Below are 26,093 nucleotides of genomic sequence, written 5' to 3' on the forward strand. Positions count from 1 at the left end.
TTCTGATAACTCCTAGTTTATGTTGTAAAGGGTGGTTAGAGTCAAAAAGTAAGTATTGGTCAGTGTGCGTAGCCTTCCTAAAGACTTCTGTTTTTAGCGCTCTGTCCTCTTTTATAATTACTTTACAATCCAAGAAGGCTAGTTGGTTCTCTTGAATGTCCTCACGAGTAAATTTAATGTTGAAGTCTACAGAGTTGAGATGATCTGTGAAGGATTGAATTTCTTGTTTCTTAATTGTGACAAAAGTATCGTCCACATATCTAAACCAGTGTCTAGGTTTTGTCCCTGGGAAGGATGTGAGGGCCTGTTTCTCCATCTCTTCCATGTAAAGATTAGCCACTATGGGTGAAACTGGTGAGCCCATAGCACAACCATGGATTTGTTTATAAATTTTTTCCCGAAATTGAAAATACGTAGTATTAAGGCAGATTTCTAATAATTGGCAGATGTGATCCGGTTTCAGTTTGGTTCTTTCATGCAGAGAAACATCTGCTAGCAGCCTCGTCCTCACCACTGAGACTGCTGCTGGGGTTGGGACAGATGTAAAGAGAGAAGTCACATCGTATGATGCCAAAGTTTCCTCAGGTTCCAATATGAGGTCTTTGATCCTCTCTACAAACCCTGTGGTGTTCTCTACGTGGTATTCTGTGTTACCAACCAACGGAGCTAAAATAGTTTTTAAATATTTGGCTACATTGTATGTAGAGGAGTCAATGCTACAAACAATGGGTCGGAGGGGGAACCCTTCTTTATGTATTTTTGGCAGGCCATAGATACATGGCGTGGCCTCTCCCGGGTATAATCTAAAATACATCTGTTTGTCTATATGTTTTCCTTTCTCTAGCTTTTGGAGACAGTCAATCATTTCTTTCTTGTATCTATTGGAAGGGTCCCTTTTTAGTTGCTCATACGTGTTAGAATCACTGATTAACCTATTTATTTTGTCTTCATAATCCAATGTGTTGAGCAGCACTGTGCATCTGCCCTTGTCTGCTGGCAAAATAGTAATATTTTTGTCTTTTTGTAGAGTAGTTAACGCCTTTCTCTCTTCTAATGTTATGTTGGACGGAGGAAGTTTGGCACTACTGAGAAGAGCTGATATTTTAATGCGTAGATCATCTGCCTCTGCATACGAAAGTTTGTTATTTTTAATAGCCGATTCAGTAGCTGTGATATAATCTATTGTAGGTATAGTTTTAGGAGTCACTGAGAAATTTAAACCTTTGGTAAGTACCGCCTTTTCTGTCTCTGAGAGATCTCTGTCTGACAAATTTTTGATCCAATTCTCCCTTGCAAACTGTTCATACCTAATTTTACGCGTGTTTACCAGTAGCTGAGATTGTTTCAGTAAAAGTAATTTTTGAAATTTACCCTTTTGTCTCTCTTTGGTTTTGCTGTGGTGCCTCATATAACCGGATTTAGTAAATTCACACACTTCCTGATAGATTTTGTGGGTAAGATTAGTTTGTAATCGCTGATAATAAGTTTCTATTTCTGACTGTTTGTTTTTTATCTCTATGTTAAGTCTCCTAATTCGCAAATTTAGAATTTTCCTGGTATAATTTTGTTGCATTTTATCGGCTAAGTATCCGGGTTCCAGGGGTGCTTGCTACCCTATACAAATGAAAAACAAAGTAATGTAGTTTATTCCATACATTGTAAGAATGAAAATTGTAAAGAGCAGTACATTGGGGAGACTCAACAAATTCTCAAAAAAAGACTTTATCAACATCGCAGGGATAATACTAGTGGGCCTCAATCGGCAGTACATTTGCACCTAAAAGCTACTAACCACTCATTTGACGACAATGAGGTTAAAATCTTAGCGAAAGAACATAGATGGTTTGAAAGGGGGGTAAAAGAGGCGATTCTTATAAAACAACAAAATCCTTCATTAAACCGGTCTGGTGGTGTGAGGTTCAATTTGGATCGTTCATACAAAAGCCTGCTCAGGCAAAACAGGTTAGGCAACTTTCGCAATGCTGATGAGGGTCGTTATGCTGATGAGGTGATACCGGGGGGAGTGGGTGTAATAGGCCAATCGTTAGTCAGGAATGTAGGAACAATCAGTGGGGCCACAGGGGGGGGGTCCCGCGGCCCCCCCCCCCCCCCAACCTGAGAGTAGGGACCTATCATAGCTGTGTCCGCCGCCACCAGGTCTGGACATTAGGGATATATAAATGGGGCCGATACGACCAGTCAGACTTTAGTTCGCTGACGAAGCCTCTTGGATAGGAGGCGAAACGTCCGAAACCTTCACTTTTGTACAGATGACGGCTGAAGAAACTTTCTCATCGATGGACCACTCCTGTACGACTGAGAGCTTACACAGACGTAATGCCAAGGTAAAGTTTGTATGCCAAGGTAAAATTGTGATAAATGTAACGTTCGTAAACCAAAAAGTTTGTAAGCCAAAGGGTTCGTAAATCGAGGTATCACTGTACATACTAACATATTCAGATGCACTCGTAGTAGCTCAGAAGGCAAACAAAAACACCCACAGACTGCTCTTGAAATTATTTTGGCTTTTATCGATGCAAACTGCAACTAACTCACTCTTGATAGCCCGCCAGCTGCCATCACTGCGCCATTTTCTGGATGGCTTCATCCAGACAGGTTTTGCTTTATGCCTGCAAAAGAAGAGAGACGCTACCAAACACGACGAATATATACATTATTTTTATAGAGCGACAGCCCGAGTTGATATGTGGTTGCAGAGGCGACACACCGCACCGCTCTTCCATCAAGCTACTGAGCGTTTTCCCAGATGTGCAGAGTTACTCCGGTGCGCTCGCTAAATCTTACACAGCGCTGATAAAATAGAGGCCATGTGTGTGAATGCTTTATGAAAAGTAAGTGTGTAAATCTGTTGAAAGAAACATAAAGGTCTCAACCATGTCTCGCTTTTCAAAATAAAAAAAATGTGCTTGTACGCTAGTGGATTTTCTTTTACGCCAGAAAATGGACTCATTTGACAGAAATTGGAGATGAGCTATTACTGTAAATTGGCGGCTTCATACCAAAATGAGACACTTTTTTTCTTTTCAAGCACGGGGTTTAGAACGGTTTGTGAGCGAAGAGGGGCTGAATTTTCTGGCATAACACCTGAGCACATGTTTTTGGGAGCAATTTAGCCAGTCTTCGATAAGCACTTGACTGCCTTGCTTTGCTAGTATGTCAGAAATAACATTGTAATTCCTTACAAATTAGCATCACCCTTCTGAACTACAGTACGTGGTGCAAATTCATTCACTGCCATTCACAAATTTATTCGGGAATTGAAAATATGACGCAGAGCGCCATTCCGATATTTGTTTGGGTTTTGTTTTTTCTTGCTTGGGTGCCAATAAAGCGCTGGCCAGAGCTCTGGAAATGTTTATTCCCTTCCACAAGGGGCATCATTGCCCTTTTTTCCAATGTTAGCGCTTTATTCCAGCTTCAGCTGTTGTTAGAGCGCTATACAAACCAATATGTATGTATTGTATTGTGTTGTATTTTGGACAGCCGCCCTAATTTCAAGCTCATTTAACTCCAGACCCATATAATTTAGGAATTAACTATTTTTTCTGATGAAAGCAGAGAGACTAAGGTTTTAATGCTGCAATGAATGTTTATGTAGTCCGAAAACTCAATGTTCTGTGGGTCCTGGAATTTGAGTGACAATGACAAAAAAAAAAACTGACACTGGAGTGGACACATTTTTTGCACGTCTTGCAGTGAATGAGTTAAGCAGGAATCACAAAAGCACGGACGAGTTCCTCTGTGTCGGACATTTAGAAAATGCCATTGGTATGTGCTCACATTGTTTATTTTCAGACAATTTTGTAGGGTAACACAATTGTGTTTTCTCGTGACTAAAAATCAGGGAAAAAAATCTAAATTGAAAAACCAAAAAAATATGTAGGATAGATACATTTGTGAATGTACAGTTTGTTAAAAATTGATCATTGTCATACTTTGTGCATAAGAAAGTAGTCAGCTTTAAAGGTAGGTGGCATGCAGGTTCATCTCTGATAAGCATACTGCTTTATCATCAATTTTATTTTATTTAATTTGTTGTATCGCCCATATTTCTCAGAGAAAGCAACATTTAATATTCAAAAACCATTATGTTCACACCCTTATTATGGATTACTGTTGTATTTTTGATGATGTCTGTTTACCACGATCGGGGGACTTGGAGTGCTAAGCAGTGCAGATTTGTATTTATTTTATTTTTTTAGGGGGCACTTGTTTTCAAAAGTTGAACGGCCACTGATGTTGAGCTTCGTCTAACGCTATTCCCGCGATGCATCCGACAGTTTTCATTGCTGACAAGCTCTTACTTTGCACTTGATTCCCTGAGCGGCAGGCGTGGAAAAACTGGCTGTGATTTGGCAATGGCAAGCATGCATTCTAGCTCCTTTTTTTGCATAATTGCTTTGAAATGTGCTGATGCGGAGGATGCCTGCAGGCCGCCAGCCCACCGGAACGCATAATAACAGTCTCGGTTTGAAGCCTACGGAAAAAAAAGAGAAGACGTTTAGGACGGAGAAGGAGATATTTCAGGGCGGGGTCATTTGATGTTTATACAAGTCTGTTCGTTGCGCTTGCTGAGCCTTTTTTTGCCTTCTCGCCGTTTTTTGGGGAGGATTTTCACTTGAATTTATGGAACTGGATGATGTTATCTGTGTGTGGGAGTGAAGTGGGGTCAGTGGATTAATGTGACACAGCTGTCCCCCCATCAAATTGCGCATTCCCCTTGGGTGAAATATTTGGTTGAAGGAGGCATTGTTTCATTTAAAGGACAACCGACGTCACTTTTTTGTTTCTTAACTGACATCAGAAAAATGTTTTATAGCATCTAAAATATCCAAAACACGCAGTATGATATTTTTATTCAAATGCAAAACACCAATAAAAATGCCTTAAAGTGTCCAAAATCTGCAAAAAAATTGAGCTGCGAATTGGGCATTTTCAGAAAGTTCCGCCCCCAGTTTGTGACGTCACGCCAAGACGTCTTGCATTGCTGGAGAATCAAAACAATGGCTTCAGATTCTGAGAATATGCTTTCTTGTTACCCATCCAGTTATGAATATGATTCAAATAGTTCTGAAGAGGAAAGCATACATGTTTGCAATCGATTAAAGAAGTCATTCCATGCCATTATGAGGCAACATTGAGGGGAAATGTCTCATCGGAAAAGAGGCACAAAATGGCGACCTCCTGTGGCCACCTCCATTTCCACAGGCTGATAAATTCCTTATATGGAGCTTGGACGCCCTCATCTGGCGGCTTTTGGGTGCAACACGAGGTCCCCAGACCAAACAAGTACAGCAAAATACATTGACGTGATGGAAGGACCGCTACAATGCGTCTTTTTTTCGGTCAGGGGCGTTCCTGACGTCACGTCACGTCAGGAATCGTTACCAACTCGAAAACAAGACTTACTGAATATTCAGCGCGAGTCTTAAAACGTAAAATATAGCTATATGCGGTGGAATCTTTTTTAAATACGCTCAGTAGAAGTCATTTGAAGCCATTTTATAAATTATGGACACAACTTGTCCAGAGACGTCGGTTGTCCTTTAAACACAATTGTAAGCAGTCCCCCGGTGTGTGAAAAAAAAAAAACGTGTGGCTTCGGTCAGAACCGAGAGAATCAAGAATTACAGCACACTTGTCTTCTCTCGAAACAACCCTGTTCAAAGCAGACTGTTTTGTCATGAGTCCATTTTTTGATGGACTCTTACTACTCAAAAACAAAGCGACTTTTAATGTGACCGTTACATGTCTGACATGATGACGTCTAATTTTCATAGAAGTAAATATGGCGACGATCGATGACATCTCCTGAAGATGACGTCAGGCATGCATGTCCACTTTATACTTCATGTTTCAAGTGAGATTGAAACAAAATCTACATATAAAAGTAATTCTGTAACAACAACTTTGCAGAATCACGGACGATTGTCACCCCACGTAATGCATATTTGGTTTCTGATGATGAATGAGTGTCCATAGTGCTGACGCAAGGAATAAATACCTGATTAATATCCAAATACAAAACAGGCCCCGATTGGATTTTCAAAATAAATAATATTAATTTTACTTTTCACAATGCATTTGTAAATAAATAAATACATAAATACCTAGACACATACACAGATAAATAGATAAATAAATGACTAGATAAATAAAGAAATACATGAATACAAAAATAAATAGATGATTTAATGAAAAGATACATTAATTCATAAATACATGAATTAATAAATAAATAAATAGCTACATATATAAATAACTCAATAAATACATAAATGAATAGAGAAATAAATACATAGATAAATTGGTACATAAATAATAAATAAATACATAAATGAATAGATAAATAAATACATAGATAAATAGATACATAATAAATAAATAAATAAATAAATTAATTAATAGATAAATAACCTAATTAATAAATACATTAATAAATAAATAAATAGATAACTACATATATAAATACATAAATGAATAGATGAATAAATAAATGAATAGATAGATAAATAAATACATAACTAAATACATAGATAAATAGCTGCTGTATAAATAATAAATGAATAAATACACAGATAAATTACTAAATAGATACATATTAAATAAATTAATTAATTAATTAAATAGTAAATAAATTAAATAATAAGTAAATGTATAAATATATGAACAAATACACAGATCAATAGATAAATAAATAGATAGATAAATAAACGAACACATAAATAAATAAATTAATAAATACAGTTGATACATACATAAATACATAAATAAATAAATAAATAAATAAATAAATAAATAAATAAATAAATAAATAAATAAGTAAGTACATGAGATATGTTTCGTATTGGCAAAAAAAGTACAATAAAAAATTGGAATTTAATTTCATTGTGAATTGTAAACAAAATTGGGTCGGGCAAGACACTCTATGGAGTATTTGTGTTCAGGCATTTACTTTTCCAGAATATGTTCCCCTTCCAAGTAATCTTTCCTGTCGACGTGAACCCACGCTTGATCCTGCAGCTTAACTTTGGCGTTTTTAGCTCTAACATGCCGATGCGCATTCATCATCTTTGGAGCTTGTCGCCGCTAATGTCCTTTAATTTCATCTTCAAGGAAATTGACTCTGACTAATTAAGACCAGGAAATTGGTCACACATTTTGACTACAAGTACCCCACCCCTCCTCTTTATTATTTCTTTTGTTTGATAGTTTTTGTGGTTCCATTGATGTGTCTCACTGAGGCTATCGTCTCCGTTTGTCTCGATTGCCACAATCGCTGGCACGTTTTATGCGTCTCTTTCACTTCCTCTGATTATGCCCCACGTGTGTTGCGTGGGGAGGCGCATGTGCTTGAATTTGGGAAAGGGCAAAACACTCCGGGTGATTACCCCCTTGTCATCATGCTCCGTTTGGGCCATCACCTCCTTTGGGATTGATTGTATTGTAAAGGCAGCGATGTTTGTTGTCCCCATGTGACTCCTTTTAAACACGATGCCATAACTCCACCAGGAAAAAGGCAAAACAAATTTGATGTCTTTTAATTAGTGCGTATTTACATGCAACCTTCAAAGTAAAGGGTGCGTATTATGGAAAATTGGATTTTTAATGTTCTGTATAAAAAGACTTCTCTCGTCCCTGGAATCTCTGCCCACCAATCACGTGTGAAATTACAAAAACGAGTGAAGCTTTTGTGAGCCGCCTATTTCCCAAACCGGGCTTGTAAGTGAGCTGTTCCGAATGTTTATAGATTGCGACATAAGAATTGGAGGCTTTATTTACAATCTTTGGCACTCGGCTTTGCTATTTTTGAGCCACGGGACCACACAAAAGCGCGATCATGTCAAGGTCGCAAGATAAGCACAAATTGGCTTCAGCGTCTGCTAAATTTTGGAGTAAAATGGTGTCTCAATATCTGGATTATAGTGACCTCCCCGCACAGTGGGCGAAGTACACCAGGAGTAGCGCAATGTCCTATATATTGTAACCTAAAATGTTTATGTCTTTAAATATATACAAAATAATTATCCTTCACCGCGATTGGCTGGCAACCGGTTCAGGGTGCCCCCCACCTCCTGCCCGAAGGCAGCTATGATAGGCTCCAGCACCCCCGCGACCCCAGTGAGGAATGAGCGGTTCAGATCATTCATGTATGCCTTTATAATGTGCAGTATTATAGATTGTTACTTTTTATAACTATTAAAAAAGCACTTTACATTTTGTTGTATTTGAGAAGAAAGTTGAAATGGATAAATTGAGTTTTTCTTCACATTTATAGGTGATCGAAAACATTTGATTGACTTTTTGAGATGATTTAAGATATGCAATCTGTGTTTTAAACTATGGAATGAATTAACCCATGTCTAAAGGTACTCATGTATTACAGAATTGGATTTGATTAGCCTTTATTAGTCTTGCAGTGGAGAAATTTACATTTCACCGCAGCATAGTTATGAAAGGAAGAGGAAAGGAAAGGAAGAAGTAGTAAAACAAAATACAGGAACTGCTGTAAAGGCAGCCACTCTCGCGGCACCATATTGTAGTCACAGAATAAGTTTTTCTGTGGGTGAGATGCCACACACGCTAGCGTTCACTCGACCCGGAAGTAACTCAAATACTGTAGTTTGAAAGCTAGCTAGCTAGATAGACAGCAAGATCGCTAAATAGCTAATAGATAGCTGGCTAGGTAGCTAGCTAGCCAGCTAGATAGCTAATAGATAGCAAATAGATAATACATTTCATTTATAGTCGCCTTTCAAAACTCTCAGACTTTATAGTCACATAAGTAATTGGCAGAATGAGCTCCCCCAATTTTAAGGTGCTTATAAATGAAATGTATTATTATTATTATTATTATTATTATTATTATTATTATTATTATTAAAATGACAACAAAAAACAAAATGTGACACAAAATACACAGTCATTCAATTTTAAGCACTTCCTGCACCCTCTTTGTTGCATGGAGCATTTCTAGATGAAAAAGAAGAGGATCAAAGCATCCTTTTCACCAGTGGATCAGGGACATTATGGTGAAATGTGCACGCTACATGCTAAATGTTAAAAGCAAACACTGTACACGCTGTAGCATCCATTGACGAAAGAGATTTTCTCACTTCTTCCGTCCCACGTAAATCCACTTCAATTCCAAGCCGCAACAGTTCCACATACGCATCGGTGCTCTGCACTGACGCTCCTTTCTTCTCAAACCATCAATCCATCCAGCCGCAGACTGTCCAACAGCACCGACCGTTCCGCTGAACATAGCGGAAGACCGTTTTGGAAAGTATGATGTAATGGTTGAATCTTGGGATATTTGACAAAATATTGTGGCAGACATCCCCCATGGGAACGGTTTCAAATATCGTCGACCGCAGCGCCCTGTTTGTCAGTACAGTGAGATAGAATCCTCTATCCATTATTTGGTAGGCGAGGAGTGCGCAGGTGGTGCAACTCTTCTCATCCGTGCGCTCCCTGCTCATCATTCAATCCCACTGTGCACCTGTTCCCTTGACTTTTTACCAACCTTCCTCTGAAAATTCAACACGACTCCCTCTTCCTCACGGCTACAACCTTCGACAACTTTGTGTGTGCGCGCGTGTGCAGCAGACAGACAAGGTGAGAATGTGCCTGGCAACCGCACAAAACAAAAGGACTCAAGGATGACACAAATACCCACACACATACACACACACAAGCACCTGGACTTCATCTACGAACAACATCTTTTGAAACATTTTTTTAAAGAAATGTGGTGGAATAATTTCAAAGGTAAAATTCCACACACGCTGGGTCATATGGTAGGATGTATAATTGTATTTTATTTATTATTGTATCTGTTTTTCTTTTAATGCATGTTTATGACTGTAAAGTGTCCTTGGATATGTGTCAGGTTTGCACTTTGAAGTATGTTATTTTCATTTATAAGCAGTGGTGGGGATATTTTTAAAAATATTTTTATACTTCACAGAAATTACATCTGCACTTGTTTTAAGTACAGTGATACCTTGACTTACGAACTTAATTGGTTCCCAGACAGTGTGTAAGGTGAAAGGTGTGTATCCCAAAAATTAATTTCCCATAGGAAACTATTAAAATGAGAATAATCCGTTCCCAGGTCCCCACAAAACAATTTTCTACTTTCTAATTTTTTAAGCCTTAAAACTACACAAAATATACCTTATTTTATGTATAATAAATGGGCTATGGTATTATAATTAAAGAAATAAACTGTACTATATAATAAAGTCATTTTATTTACCTGTGATGGTCGTTGACGGCTTGATGGAATGGAGTGGCCGATTTCCTCAGCATTAAATACTTACTCCTCTTCCTCCCTCCACCTCTACATGCCCTCTGCCCGTCTCACAACAATGGGGTGCAGAGCTTTCAGCCGCTCCGCTCCTAAACTCTGGAACTCACTTCCACCCAACATCCGTAACATTGACTTCCTTCCTACTTTCAAATCTCACCTGAAAACCCACCTGTTTAAACGTGCTTTCATGGTCTAATTTATTCTGCTGTTTAATTATTTATTGTTTTATGCATGATTTTACTATTTTGTGTATTGTCTTTGTTGTAAAGTGTCCTTGGGTGTTCAGAAAGGCGCTTGTAAATTAAATGTATTATTATTATTATTATTATTATTATTATTATTATTAATAATAATAATAATGACGTAACCTTCTTCTTTCACTATCTTGAGGAATGATCACTTATAAGTGCTTTCTCTGTGATAATTGTGTCTAGTTCCTCATCAATTGTGTTCTGTTTAGCTGGGTTGATAGCTTTTTGCATCAAGTGTACAGCTGGCTTGTGTGGGTTGTTTGTGAAGCCTGATTGATGGGTTATTTTAACCTTGCAGTTTACACTCTGCCTTTGAACTATAAAAGTTGAAACTCCCTCACTGTCGTCTGCCTGTCTCTTTAATGTTTAAACCACCCCCCCTCACTGCTGCGTTCTTGACCAATCACGTGGCTTTAACCGAAGACTGGGGGCGGGGAATAGAGGACAAAAACAGTTGGCTCCCAATTTGTTGTTAGAAGAACGGGCTCATTCACGAACGACACATCACTCATTGAGGCAGCGCCGTTATTATTATTATTATTATTATTATTATTATTATTATTATTATTGATGGGAGGAAGGAAAAAAAATCCACCCATATTTTCATTGTTGTATTGTTTCTCTCCATAGACCTGAAGAAGTCATTTGAGCAGGAGCCCCTTGGCAAGGAGGTGTCCTTGGAACAGGAAGTGCTGTTGCAGTGTCGCCCACCGGAGGGCATACCGGCAGCAGAGGTAGGGGCTATTTTGTATGCTCATAACTCATCAGTACAAAATACACAAAAATGATCTAAACTTTTATTAAACTTCCATTAAATTATGTGAAGTTACGTAGCCTGTTGTTTACTCTTGTTGTCATTCAGAAGCAATTGAACTTGTATAGCTCACAGATATGGTACTTGGGCCTCATGTGGGCTGTGTAGCATTAACATTTCAGCTAACATGCCAGCAACAGCATGGTATTGTTTGACCATAATACAATTATGGTAGAATGCTGACTTTGTAGCAGACCTTATTTTTTAATGCTTTTTATCCAAACAGTCGCAGGGGCTGAGCACTCTTCTAATTTGGTTTTGAGACCAACCTAGCTAACAATAGCACATCTTCTTTTTACTGCTAATACAAGTGTATTGCTAAATTTGAAGAGGACTCATAGAGCACTCTTCTAATTTGGTTTGGGGACCAGCCTAGCTAAAATTAGGACAGCCTTTGTATGGCTAATACAAGTGTATTGCTAACTTTGAGGAAGACTCAGAGGCAGAGCACAATGGCACATCCTCTTTTTACAGCTAATACAAGTGTATTGCTAAGAAGACTCAGAGACAGAGTACTCTTCTAATTAGTTTTTTGAACCAACCTAGCTAACAGTGGGAGAGTCTTTTTTACAGCTAATACGAGGGCATTGCTAAATTTGAAGAGGACTCATAGAGCACTCTTGTAATTTGGTTTGGGGACCAACCTAGCTAAAATTAGGACAGCCTTTGTATGGCTAATACAAGTGTATTGCTAACTTTGAGGAAGACTCAGAGGCAGAGCACAATGGCACATCCTCTTTTTACAGCTAATACAAGTGTATTGCTAAGAAGACTCAGAGGCAGAGTACCAGCCTAACTTAGCTAACAATGGTACTGCCTATTTTTACAGCTAATACAAGTGTGTTGCTAACTTTCAAGAAGACTCAAAAGGGATGCCTGTTGATTTTGAGGTGGATTCAAATGACAGTGCTGACGGCTTTATCAAGCGCACCCTGCATTTATGTGGCTCAGCTTTGGATCCAACCGAAATCAAACATTGTTTTGTGGTTTACTTTAAACATAGGCATCTTGTTGTTATTGTTGTTGTGGGGGTGGGGGAAGGGGGATCGAATGACTATGTGGATGGCTTCATAGCTTTATCCAGAGGATACAGCATTTAAATGACTTTTTTGTTTCCTAACTGACATCAGAAAAACGTTTTATAGCATCTAAAATACCCAAAACACGCAGTCTGATATTTTAGTCAAATGCAAGACATCAATAAAAATGACTTAAAGTGTCCAAAATCTGCAAAAAAATGAGCTGCGAATTGGGCATTTTCAGAAAGTCCCGCCCCCAGTTCGTGACGTCACGCCAAGATGTCTTGCATTGCTGTAGAATCAAAACAATGGCTTCAGATTCAGAGAACATGCTTTCTTGTTACTCATCCAGTTATGAATATAATATAATATATAATAATAATAATAATAATATATAATGTAATTCAAATAGTTCTGAAGAGGAAAGCATACATGTTTGCAATCGATTAAAGAATTTATTCCGTGTCATTTTGAGGCATCAGGGGGGGGGGGAATGTTGCACCCAAAATAGGCAGAAGATGGCGACAAAGCTCCATGTGGAAATGGGTTCAAGATTTTTGTCACAGCACACAAGGATTCACCATCGCATTATTTATGTGTTTTACTACTAATTTTGCCATCAACACGGATCAACACGAAGTTTTCAGACCAAACAAAATACCGCAAAATGCATTGACGTGATCAAAGGACTGCTACAGTGTGTCCTTTCTCAGTCAGGGGCGTTCCTTCAGTGACGTGACGTGAGGACTCGTCACCAACTCAAAAACAAGACTTCTGGAAAATTCAGTGGGAGTCTTAAAATGTAAAATATAGCTATATACGGTGGAATCTTTGTCAAATACGCTAAGTAGAAGTCATTTGAAGCCATTTTACAAATTATGGACACAACTTGTCCGGAGACGTCGGTTGTCCTTTAACTGGGTTGGTTTTGCAAACAACCTAGCTACTACTGCAATTTATCGCTAACAGTGAATGATTTTATTCCCAACTTTCACCATTTTTTCCACATACAATATTCTCAACATTCTAAAATGCATCCAAATGTTTTGGACGAGTTTCATGAAGCTCTGCTGTAGTCTTTTTTTGTGTTGTGATTGTCTCTGCTTTGGGGTTTATTCATCATGACATAATGCAGTCATGATAAACAAACCCATTGAAGTGGAAACTTCAATGGAAAAATTCACCTCCTGTGATGAGCATTACTATAATATTCAAAATTTGCTCCCAGTGTGACTTTGGCTTGAAAGTGTGTTCTGACAATGCGTCAGAGATGTAAAGATGAAAAGACTGAAGTTAGATTTCAATACCCCTGAGAACCAATTTAAGTGGATGGCAAAAGTTTCTTTGCGACTCCAGACCTGGAGTGCCCGCGTGTTATTTGACTCGAGGTGAAACACAGCGACGTGTTTCTTTTAAACCGTAGAGACAAACTTTGTGTCTAATCGAACTAAATGCAAGCAAGTTTTTAAAGTTTGTTTTTACGCAAAGTAACAACTTCACTGTAATTAGCATACAATCAAGTCAAAGCCGTGCTGTCATGATATAGCGACTAATTGTTACATAGTACTTGCTCATTCAGCCTAAACAACAATTTGTTGATATTATTATTTGTTTATGTTTGTGCGTGTGTGTGCTTGTGTGACTAGTCTTGTGAGGACCACTAACATTTTATACCATATGTAGTGAGGACATGTTTGACAAGTGACCTTTTGGCCGGTTTTTCATTCTAAAGACTTCTAGAGGGTCTATATATGCATAATGTTTCAGAAAGGTCCTCACAAATTCACCAAAAATGATTTTTTGTGTGTGTATTTTCATTTCACTTCATCTGCACTTCATCTGCACTCACTTTCTACCTTTCGCTTCTTTGGTTCTGCCATGTTTAGTAACGGGTAAAAATTGCCTTGCTCAACAGTAGCCCCCCCTGGTGTTAAAACCTAGAAGTGCGGGCAAAATTTGAAGTGCGGGCCATATTCCATTCTGTTTATATATTTTTTTCTTGCGGGCCAATTAAAAATGGACTGCAGGCCGCAGTTGGCCCACGGGCTGTAGTTTGGACACCCATGCCCTAGACACACACATATATACACACACACACACACACACGCCCTTGCACACACATTCATACATAGAGAGCCAAAGCTGTTCTGTGATTGTGTTCAATTTGTTCCCTTTCTGCTGTCATAATGGGATCTTGGAGCAAATGGATTGCTCTGTCTGGCGTCCACTGAAGCTGATGAGATGGATACGAGTCTCAAACCCGCCCATGACCTCTGCTTCAATTCACTATCTCTCCTCACTTTTTGTATTTTTAGGGGGCAAGTACATAGCAAAGGCCCTCTGGAAATTGCTGTGTTTATAAATGAATGGCGTCAGGGTGTGTGGGTGGAGGGGCTTACTCAAAAAGTCTAAAAAATGGGCAGGCATTTCAGTCTTGGTTAGAATGTGTGCACTTTAGGGGAGCTCAACACAAACCACAAAAGTCTCAATTAGTAGTTTCATTAAAATACCGTATTTTCCGTTGTATACTACGCATGCAAAATCCTTCATCTTCTTCAAAAGATGACCCTGTGCCTTATATGCAGGTGCGCCTTATATGTGAAAGAAAAGGAAAGTCGACAGTAGTCCCACAATACCGGTTTTATCAATTACAGTAAAGTCTCGTTATATCGATATCGGTTATATCGATAGTACTGCTTATTACGATACTATTTCTATGAACGCAAGGAGAAAATTTACATTCAGGATCGGATATATCGATAGTCCGGTTATATCGATATTTTTTCCGACTTCCGAGAATATCGATATAACGAGACTTTACTGTATTATGACATTGTTGTGGACATGACTCTTGTGAAAGTGTACATGTAAAAGAAGACAAATGTGGAAATATACAGTAAATTGTCAATTTAGGCAAACTCCCAGACATGACAAACGCTTAGTCTGTATATCACTCAAATGAGCACCAATTGGAAGCAGGTGTCTCACATATGAGGGCAAGAAGATATCCTCACATTTTTTTTGTAATTTTACCCTTTAATATAGGCAGAGTATAGCAATGTAAATTTCTCCACTGTGAGACTAATAAAGGCAAATCCAATCCAATCAGCACTTGTTGATCTTGTCAAGGATTCACCAAGAAAAAAGAATGTTTGAAAATGTCAGCTTCTTCAAAAAAAAAAGATATTCTTAAAAATAGCGGCAGAGCCTCGTTTGATGGGCCGCTGTAAAACTGTCAATGTGACGAGGTCGGCGCCCTGATACGCGATACCCGTGTCGAAATGTGGCCAGCTGGCACCATCATCAAAGCTTCTACTACTTCCACGGGCACATATGTTTACCTTCAATTTTACACGTTGCCTCCACATGTGTGAGGACGTCCTCAACACATTAAAAGTGTTTAATGTAAGCATAACAATTGGTCCACTCACAGATGGGATTATTTCTTGGTAACTGAAACCGCAAGACAAGTGGCCACATGGCATGCTGGGGTTAGGCTCAAATTGGTCGGAAGAAAAAAAATAAGAAAATAAATAATGAACATAAATAAAATGTATATATTTATTAATATAAAAATATATATAAATAGAAAAAAATAATATTTTTATAATTTTGTATATAAATTCAAGGGAGTCCGAAAAAATATCGATATAACCGGGACTATCGATATATCCGACCCTGTTTGCATGTAATTTTCTCCGTGCGTGCATAGAAATAGTATTGATATAACCGGGACTATCGATATATCCGATATCGATATAACGAGACTTTACTGTATATAACAAATATAATTATAAAAAAAGAGCAAAAAGAAAACTTTGGAACTCACTTCCTCCCAACATTCGTAACATCGATTCTCTTCCCACCTTCAAGTCCCATCTCAAAACCCACCTATTTAAAATTGCCTTTTCTGTGTAGCTCTCTCTCGTTTCTATTTATAATTGTATTTTTTTTATTTATTCTATTTATTTTTGTATTTTATTTATTATAGTACCTATGCTTGTCTGTGAAAATGTAATGTATTATTATTATTAAAACATATTTTTGCATGGAATAATTCAGAATAAACAAGTCATCCCTTTTTTAGTGAGCAACTTTTACTTGCCGCCACAGTCTTCCAAAAAATATTCTTTTTCAATATATAATAATGAAGTTTAAAAATAAGCAGAAGATCCTAAAGTCAACTTTTTTTTAAATGAGCAAATCAGAAATAAAAAAATAATTGTCTGAACCCAATAAATAAAATTAAATTCAATAATGGAATAATAAAAATATCTTTACAGTCATCCCAAAAACATTGAAACAAAGATAATCAAAATTAAGTTACATGAAGTAATAGCTTTTCTGCCTTCATTTTGTAGACAGGCAGAAGGACGGACGGACGGATGGATGGATGGATGGATGGATGGATGGATGGATGGATGGATAGGTAGGTTGGTAGTTAGATAGGTAGGTAGTTAGATAGGTAGATAGATAGATAGATAGATAGATAGATAGATAGATAGATAGATAGATAGATAGATAGATAGATAGATAGATAGATAGATAGATAGATAGATAGATAGATAGATAGATGTTTTAATGTATTGTATTTTTTTTAGTTTATTTTTTATTTTTTTGTTAATTGCGTCACTACAGTGCTGATCGATGCTCTGACAGCTTTATCGCTCGCCATCCAAAGATCCCGTGAGACGGCACACGTTCAAGCGTGGGGGTTGAGATCCTTCAGAAACAAAAGTAAATCTCTTTAGGCCCCGCACAGAAATCCTTTTTAAAGCTGATGGTTAGAAATCTCCCAGAATCACCCAGGGAGAGTTCAGGAGTTCAACGGCAACAACTTTATGGTGGATTGGCAACAAGTGCCAAGAGGTCTCTCCTCTGTTGTTGTTTTGTTTCAATTGACTTTTTATTTATTTATGAGACCCTTTTTTTCCACACTGCGGATACTCAAAACCAAGACGACACTTTCAGATGAAGGACATATTATTACGGGGATGTTTTTAAAGACACATTTAACCAGAGGTGGCAAAATCGCTCTGCTTCAGTCGAAGTAAAGCTTCTTATAGTACAGAAAATAATGACATCCATTTCACCTCTTTTACTTACCGTTTATTTTCGGTGTATATGGCGCAACGAAGTACAGGGTGCACCCCCAATGAATGGTGTATTTTCAAACTTTTTCCACACATACATGTATGGCGCACCAGACTACAAGGTGCACTTTCTATTAATGATTTTTTTCAAAATATAATATAGAAATAGATCAAATATTTTCAGATATAAGCTAAACCACATTATAAGGCGCTACAGTCAAGGCTGAGTTTATGCACCACTTCTTCTACAGTTGGGAAAATGGAGTCGGTGGCTGCTGACATTAGTTGCGAGACTTGTTGTGGCTCAATATTACTTCACATATAAGGCACACCTGTGTATAAGGCGCAGGGTTATCCTTGGAAGAAAATTAAGGCTTTTGGGTGTACCTTATACAGTGGAAAATACAGTTTAAAAAAGTACATATTGTAAAATGTATTTACAATAAATTAAAAATGTATATTTTACTGTCCAACCTGAAAAATCTACTTAAATATGGCAATGTGTTTGTACTTTTACTTCTTACCACTTCATTTGTTGAAGTAGTTTATCATTCTGGGATGAGGTAAGAGGGTATTTCAGGCATTGTAAATTATATTTGCATGTCTAGACATTAGCAAAATTGCACACACGTCTCAGCCTGCTCTGACGTATTTATAGTCTACCATCTCCATTTCGCTGCTGTGGCTCTTAGTCGGCTCTCCGTTCATCTCCATTGTTTTACCCTCAAACACACACATGACCAAATATTGTTGTCAACTGGTGCATGACACTTTCCTTCTTCCACCTTTGTTGTTGTTAGTTAGCAGTCGCGTCTTGTTCTTACTGTTTTCTCTGGTGCCAAAACGTTATTTTAAAAACTCCATGCCAGTCTGACCAGAGACAAAAAAAATTAAACACATGCTAATATTGTAGGTAAAATAAAGTAGATAAATACCCCCTTATTCCCCTACAGTAAGGGTATCAGGTTTACATGGGACAATTAGAAATTTTGGTTCAGACTTTAGCAAGCGTCATGGGACTTGACATGCTTGATTTGCTTTCACGGGCCGAACAAAATGATGTGGCGTGCCAGATTTGGCCCCCAAGCCTTGACTTTTGACACCTGTGATCTAAGGGGTTATAATAATAATAATAATAATAATAATAATAATAATAATAATAATAATAATAATAATAATAATACATTTAATTTCTAATGGGTTAGACAGCTAGCTGAATAGAAAGAGAGCTAGCTGGCTCACTCACTACCTCGATAGATGAGGATGGAATTTCAAAAGTCTGATTTGCATTTGCGGGCCGAATAAAATAATACGACGGGCCATATTTGGCACTCGGGCCTTAACTTTGACACCTGTGATCTAAGGGGTTATAATAATAATAATAATAATAATAATAATACATTTAATTTCTAATGGGTTAGACAGCTAGCTGAATAGAAAGAGAGCTAGCTGGCTCCCTCACTAGCTCGATAGATGAGGATGGAATTTCAAAAGTCTGATTTGCATTTGCGGGCCGAATAAAATGATACGACGGGCCATATTTGCCCCCTCCTTCTTGACTTTGACACCTGAGCCCTACAGTAATTTGAATTGGCGTTCTTTTTTTAACTCTTTTAAAGAGAACAACTCAATTTTATTGTTGTTCTATTGTCACTTCCTGTAATGGACAAGCCAGTGTCAAGACTTTTGTCCTGCTCGCCTTCAAGCGATGTCTATTAGAAAACTGCAGAGGGTTACCCCATTGGGACACATTTTAACTCACAACTCAAAGAGCAACAGTGCCCCCATAGTTCTTGCTCTGAGCCAGTGGACTGCACATAGCGCGCGCGTGTGTGTGTGTGTGCGTGTGTGTGTGTGTGTGTGTGTGTGTGTGTGTGTGTGTGTGTGTGTGTGTGTGTGTGTGTGTGTGTGTGTGTGTGTGTGTGTGTGTGTGTGCGTTTGCGTGCGTGCGTGCGTGCGTGCGCGTGCGTGCGAGTTAGTGAGTTAGTGAGTGAGTGACTGGCCCAGCTGCAGGGAAATAAACACATCAGTGTGTGGTGACAGGCCTTTCCATGTGTCGAACCTTCGCACACATACACACACACACAAGCACACACACCCAAGCAGTGTCAGACAGTAACTGGATCGGCGTCTGGAGCTTGGTCAAGTTGCTGTCACATTCTTACCCACTCCATCCTCACCCGAAATTAGCTGGCTGGAATAATGGCTTTTGATCAACCTCCACTCGACCTTATCTGTTGCACTTTAATCCCGCACTTGATAATTATGGACTCCACATCAGTTGAACGTATAACACCGAGCAGGATGACGTAAACCGAGATGACCGTCACCTGTGGCAACCAGGAGTCTATCACAAGAGGGAAAACCTGTCTGTCATTCGACGGGATTTGTCGGGGTTTTAAGTGTCCTTGACCAACACACAACAAGTGCGGTGCAGTTCATCCAGCTGCAGCTCTCAAGGCCGATTTGAGGCAGCGTGGGAGTCAGAAGGAAGAAAATAAATCAACATGAAGAAAGTTAAATGACTATAAGATTAGGTACCGGGTAATTTGATTAGAAAAATACTGTAACAAGAATCAAATTAATTGGGTGCTGCAAACCCACCAGTGATTAACTCATTCACTGCCAGACATTGTGCAAGAAATATGTCCACTCTAGTGCCAGGGTTTTTGTCATTGTCACTCGAATTCCAGTACCCAAAGAATATTGAGTTTGAGGACTACATAAACATTCAATACAGCGTTAGAAACCATAGACTCTCGTCTTTCATCGGAAAAAAAATAGTTAATTTATAAGTTATATGGGTATGGAGTTATCTGAGCTTGAAATGGGGGCGGCTGTACAAAATACAATACATAATGGTTTATATAGCGCTTTGAAGGCCAACCGACGTCACTTTTTTGTTTCTTAACTGACATCAGAAAAACGTTTTATAGCATCTAAAATACCCAAAACACGCAGTATGATATTTTTATTCAAATGCAATACACCAATAAAAATGATTTAAGTGTCCAAAATCTGCAAAAAATTGAGCTGCGAATTGGGCATTTTCAGAAAGTCCCGCCCCCAGTTCGTGACGTCACGCCAAGACGTCTTGCATTGCTTGTGAATCAAAACAATGGCTTCAGATTCGGAGAATATGCTTTCTTGTTACACATCCAGTTATGAATATGATTCAAATAGTTCTGAAGAGGAAAACATACAAGTTTGCAATCGATTAAAGATTTTTTCCGTGTCATTTGGAGGCAAATGGGCGGCGGGGGAATGTCGCACCAAAAATGGCGACCAGCTCCCGTGAGGAATGAATCAGCCCTTTCTACACGCTGATAAATTCCTTCCATGGAGCTTGGACATCCTCTTCTGGCGGCTTTTGGGTGCAACATCAAGGTTTTCAGACAAACAGTACAGCAAAATACATTGACGTGATGAAGGACTGCTACAATGTGTCTTTTTGTCGGTCAGGAGGCGGTCCTTTCATGACATCACGTACGGACTCGTCACCAACTCAAAAACAAGACTTCCTGAATATTCAGAGCGAGTCTTAAAACGTAAAATATAGCTATATGCGGTGGAATCTTATTAAAATACGCTCAGTAGAAGTCATTTGAAGCCATTTTAAAAATTATGGACACAACTTGTCCGGAGACGTCGGTTGTCCTTTAACAACCGCTGAAGCTGTAACAAAGTACTAACATGGACACAAGGACAATTCTGTCCCCTTGTGGAAGGAAAAAAAAACATTGCCAGAGGTCTGACCAGCACTTTATCGGCACCCCATAAGAAAAACCAGAACATGAATAAATTCGGGAATGGCTATAAATATTCGTCCGAGGGTGGCCCGGTCGTCCATTGTTTCATTGATTGAATGATTCATTCATTCATGCATTCATTCATTCAATCATTCATTCAGATTTAGTTAGATTCAATTTGGCAATTTCAACCTAAAGCTAAATTGGTAAATCTGATGTGGCAATCATATGGATCATTATTTGGCAATTTTGTGCCACTACTACATTAATAATAATAATAATAATAATAATAATAATAAAACATTTCATTTATAAGTTTCTTTCAAAACTCTCAAAAACACTTATACTATATTATTGTACTATATTACCAAATGTCTTCCACTGGACGTTGATATTATTTGGCAAGTAAAAGTCACCGCGTGAACACCAACTTGGTCTATTCTGTCAATCAACTAACTATCCGGCAAGTTCCTGCCTCCGCGGCAACACACAACATCAACCGAGCCCTCATTATTTAGTAGGTGCAGCACACTGTACTACGAGTCACTCCATTCTGTCTCACAAAGGCTCACTATTTGGCAAATTCTACCCATTGCTACATTAGTGTAAGAGTAGCTGGTGCACCTGAGTGTTGGTGTGAAGGATTTCCTGCAAATGAAACAATTTATGTGAGCCCCCAAACCCCCCACTCCAAATAGATCCTTACCTTAATCCTCTTTTAAGGAGCGTAGTAAGCCCTCCACACTCGGATTCTACCCCCAGCCTCCCTACAACCTCTGTCAGAAATCATCACTGTAATCCGCAGATTAGTGGGCAATCTCTTATTTATTCCCCACGTTGCTTGATTGATTTACAGATACAGTGTTAGGATTACTTTAAAAAAAGTACACAATGTATCAATGCATCGGAGCAATTTACAAATGGGAGGAAGAGAGGCTTTTTCAGCGGGTTATTGTTTGCGAGAAATGTACTGTCATCTGGACTCGGGCCATGTTGGAGACGGATTAGGATCATTATCTAATGGTGTGTGTGCACATAAGTGGACAAGCACATGCGCACACACGTTCCCACTCACTGGGCATCTCATCATTTGGCAAGTCGAAGCTTTTGGAACGCAAATTTATTCCGGTTCGTTTTGGCTTGCTATCTATATACACGGCGACCAACTGAAATATTGAGACAGGATTTTTCATTGTCTCACTATTTGGCAGGTTCGTGGCACTTGTGACGCTAGTAAATTTAGTTTCTTTAACCAGTGCCTGATTATTTTGCAGTCTTAAAGGACAACCGACGTCACTTTTTTGTTTTTTAACTGACACCAGAAAAACGTGTTATAGCATCTAAAATACCCAAAACATGCAGTATGATATTTTTAGTCAAATGCAAAACCCCAATAAAAATGATTCAAAGTGTCCAAAATCTGCAAAAAATTGAGCTGCAAATTGGGCATTTTCAGAAAGTCCCGCCCCCCTTTTGTGACGTCACGCCAAGACGTCTTGCATTGCTAGTGAATCAAAACAATGGCTTCAGATTCGGAGAATATGCTTTCTTATATTAAGCAGATTCTTTACTTACAGACAGGATGAACTTAGTACAACGAATATGCTTTCACATCCAGTTATGAATATGATTCAAATAGTCCTGATGAGCAAAGCATACATGTTTGCAATCGATTAAAGAATTTATTTGGGCCATTTTGAGGTAAACGGGCGGGTGGGAATTTCTCACCCAAGAAGAGGCAGAAAAACGGCGATCAGCTTGTTTCCACAGGCTGATACATTCTTTCCATAGAGTTTGTCTCCCTCTGCTGGCGGCTTTTGTGTGTAAGACATGGTTTTAAAAAAAACAGTACAGCAAAATACATTGACGTGATGGAAAGACGCTACAATGCGTCTTTTTTTACGGTGAGGAGGCGGTCCTTTTCTGACGTCACGTACGGACTCGTCACCAACTCAAAAACAAGACTTCCTGAATGTTCAGCGCGAGTCTTAAAATGTAAAATATAGCTATATGCTGTGGAATCTTTGTAAAATACGCTCAGTAGAAGTCATTTGAAGCCATTTTACAAATTATGGACACAACTTGTCCGGAGACGTCGGTTGTCCTTTAAACTAAAGCACTCGTTTTCATTGATGTCTCACTATTTGTCGAGTTCAACCAGTTCGTTCTGTTAAGTGTCGGTTCAGTGTTTGGCAAGTTCAACAAATAGTAAAACCATTTAATCTATGCTTTTGCTCACCATTTGGCACACATTTTAAACTGGTCATTCTATTTGATTAACTGTTGGCTCACCATTTGGTAGGTTACAGATAATGAGGTATAAGTCCATTAATTCAGTCAAATGAAAGTTCACACTATCACTGTTACACTTGTCAATGTATTTTAAGTGTTGGCTGAATACTTGTCAAATTGAACCTTGCTGCTACACTGCTCACACGGCTTCCCCCTTACTTGCCACTTAATGAAGTACATTCACATGTACATTGCTACAGAAGTATATCCAATATTTTTTTTCTTGGCTACTAAAACCACCACAGAAGCATCATATTTATTTTGGCCTTCTTTGTCTATTTTAATCTGTCGCTAACTGGAAATGTGCCCTCAAACTAGCAATTAGGATGTCAAAAGACTGAAGCGTCTCACGGTGCATTGTTTTCGTGTTGTGATTGGTGGCCTATTATTTTCTCTGCTGAGAATAAAACACGATTACAAGCCACTGATCACTTAATTGTACTTTGCTTTATTTAGGTTTGTCTTGAGATGAAATAATAATAATAATTTTATGCCTAAACCACCACTGACATCTGTCAATCCATATGAATGTGTTTCGTCTCATTATTTGGCAAGTCAAAACTACTGTATCATGCATGGTTGTGAATGTACTATTGGTTGTGAACTGGTCATTCATTGTCTAATCCCTTAACTCATTCACTGCCAGACAATGTGCAAAAATGTGTCCACGCCAGTGCCAGGGTTTTCGTCATTTTCACTGAAATTGCATGACCCACAGAATATTGAGTTTTTGGACTACATAAACATTCAATACAGCGTTGGAAACCATAGACTCTCTTCTGTCATCAGAAAAAATAGTTAATTCCTAAATTCTATGGGTCTGGAGTTATCTGAGCTTTAAATGGGTCCGGCTGTACAAACTACAATACACACTGATTTATACAGCTGAAGTTGGAACAAAGCGTTCATATGCAAAAAATGGAAATGCTGCCCCTTTGTGGAAAAGACAAAAAACAGTGCCGGTGGCCATGGCCAGCGCTTTATCGGCACTCAGGCATGAAAAAAACAAAACTCGAACAAATTTGCAAATGGCACTCTACGTCATATTTTCAATCCCCGAATAAATTTGTGAATGGCAATGAATGAGTTAAGATGGTTGGTTATTTATTTCAAGTCAAGTCAACACCAGCCAATTTATGTTAAGCGTAAGATCACTATTTGACAAGTATAAGATACGACTTTTCAGTGCATGGTGTCTATTTAGTGCTTCACTATTTTTAAAGTTTGATCCATTGTTTCATGTATCACTACAACATCCCTTTAAGTTGAAATTAGTCTATTATAACTTCAGTCAACATTTGGTAAGGTCATATGTCGTCAACGTTGGTAATTCCCGAATGGTAAAAGTCACGCAAAGGCCAACACGGCGTAAAAAAAAGTCTGTGTATCTTTTCACTCCTCTTTTGCCCACCTCCAATGCCCCTGACCCGGTATTGCTTGCACCGCTGCGCTTTTATTTTGTCTTTGTCACTTTCCGTATCTGTCTTCCCGCGGCCTCCTCGCACTTTTCTTTCCCGAGACAAATGTGGGGATTGACGAGCGACATGACAGTGTCGGCGGTGCGGCATTGTCAAACCGGCTGTACCCGCACTGCCCCCGGCCGTCCTGACAGCATTGTCACGAATGAATGAACACTGTGTTGTGACACATGCTGCGACGCTGTCGCACACAAGACTTCCCAGTCCGCTTTTAAAGTTTTTGCCGTGGTTATGGTGAACAATTTGGATGCGTCAATAGCATTGGCCGGTCGTGGATTTCATCGCTAGGCCTTCAGTAGTGCTACGTCTGAATCTATCCATATTGAAAATAGTGTGGTGTGATTTATGTACTACAGTGGGGAGCATTAGCCGGGAAATAACTGACCGGCCTTTCTTAATGATGTCCACTCTTTCTTGAAAATGGCTTGAACGGTAAATCTCCAACCAAATCCATTTCTTCTTCTCCTTCAACCATTGTGGGTTGACAAAACTGATAATAAATCAACACAACATATTTGATTATGCAGATTGCTACTGGCTAGCTCTGCTAGTGCTGGCCAGTATGCTCTTGTCATTAGACGCTTGTGATCAGAGCAGTTTTCGCAAACTATGATAGGCTAGCCAGTCATAGTTTGCGAAAGCTCTGACATTGACCGGAGCCTTCAAGAAGGCTGATTGCCAACTCGAAATCTGATTTGTTAGAGCTACACACTGTAAAACCCAACAAGTTGAAAGTACTCAATTTTTTTATGGCAACTGATTACGTCAAAATTTTTGAGTACAGTTTACTCAAAAGTTTTGAGTAACCTGTAACCTGTTTTGAGTAACCTGTACAGGTTACTCAAAACTTTTGAGTAAACTGTACTCAAAAATTTTGACGTAATCAGTTGCCATAAAAAATTTGAGTACTTTCAACTTGTTGGGTTTTACAGTGCAGTTTGATTGACACATTCGATGCGACAGGGCCCGCAGAACTGATTGTGAAGGCATCCAGATAGATTTCTGGCCCTGGTAACAAATGATGGCTGAAATGTGATTGGTTAAATGCTTAAATACAAAAA

At 38.7% G+C, this 26,093-nt stretch overlaps 1 protein-coding gene across 1 annotated transcript in view; it reads left to right on the top strand.

Moving 5' to 3' along the window:
• The window catches only part of LOC148898860 (netrin receptor UNC5C-like), a 215,406-nt gene that overhangs the window by 132,662 nt on the left and 56,651 nt on the right, over positions 1-26,093 (top strand). The window contains exon 4 of the mRNA XM_088993796.1: positions 11,218-11,321. Coding sequence (XP_088849922.1) covers positions 11,218-11,321 — 104 coding nt within the window. The remainder of the gene's footprint in view (positions 1-11,217; positions 11,322-26,093) is intronic.

The sequence above is a fragment of the Hippocampus bargibanti genome, linkage group LG04 (assembly GCF_051943395.1).
Source record: "Hippocampus bargibanti isolate YZ-2025 linkage group LG04, ASM5194339v1, whole genome shotgun sequence".
Lineage (NCBI taxonomy): Eukaryota > Metazoa > Chordata > Actinopteri > Syngnathiformes > Syngnathidae > Hippocampus > Hippocampus bargibanti.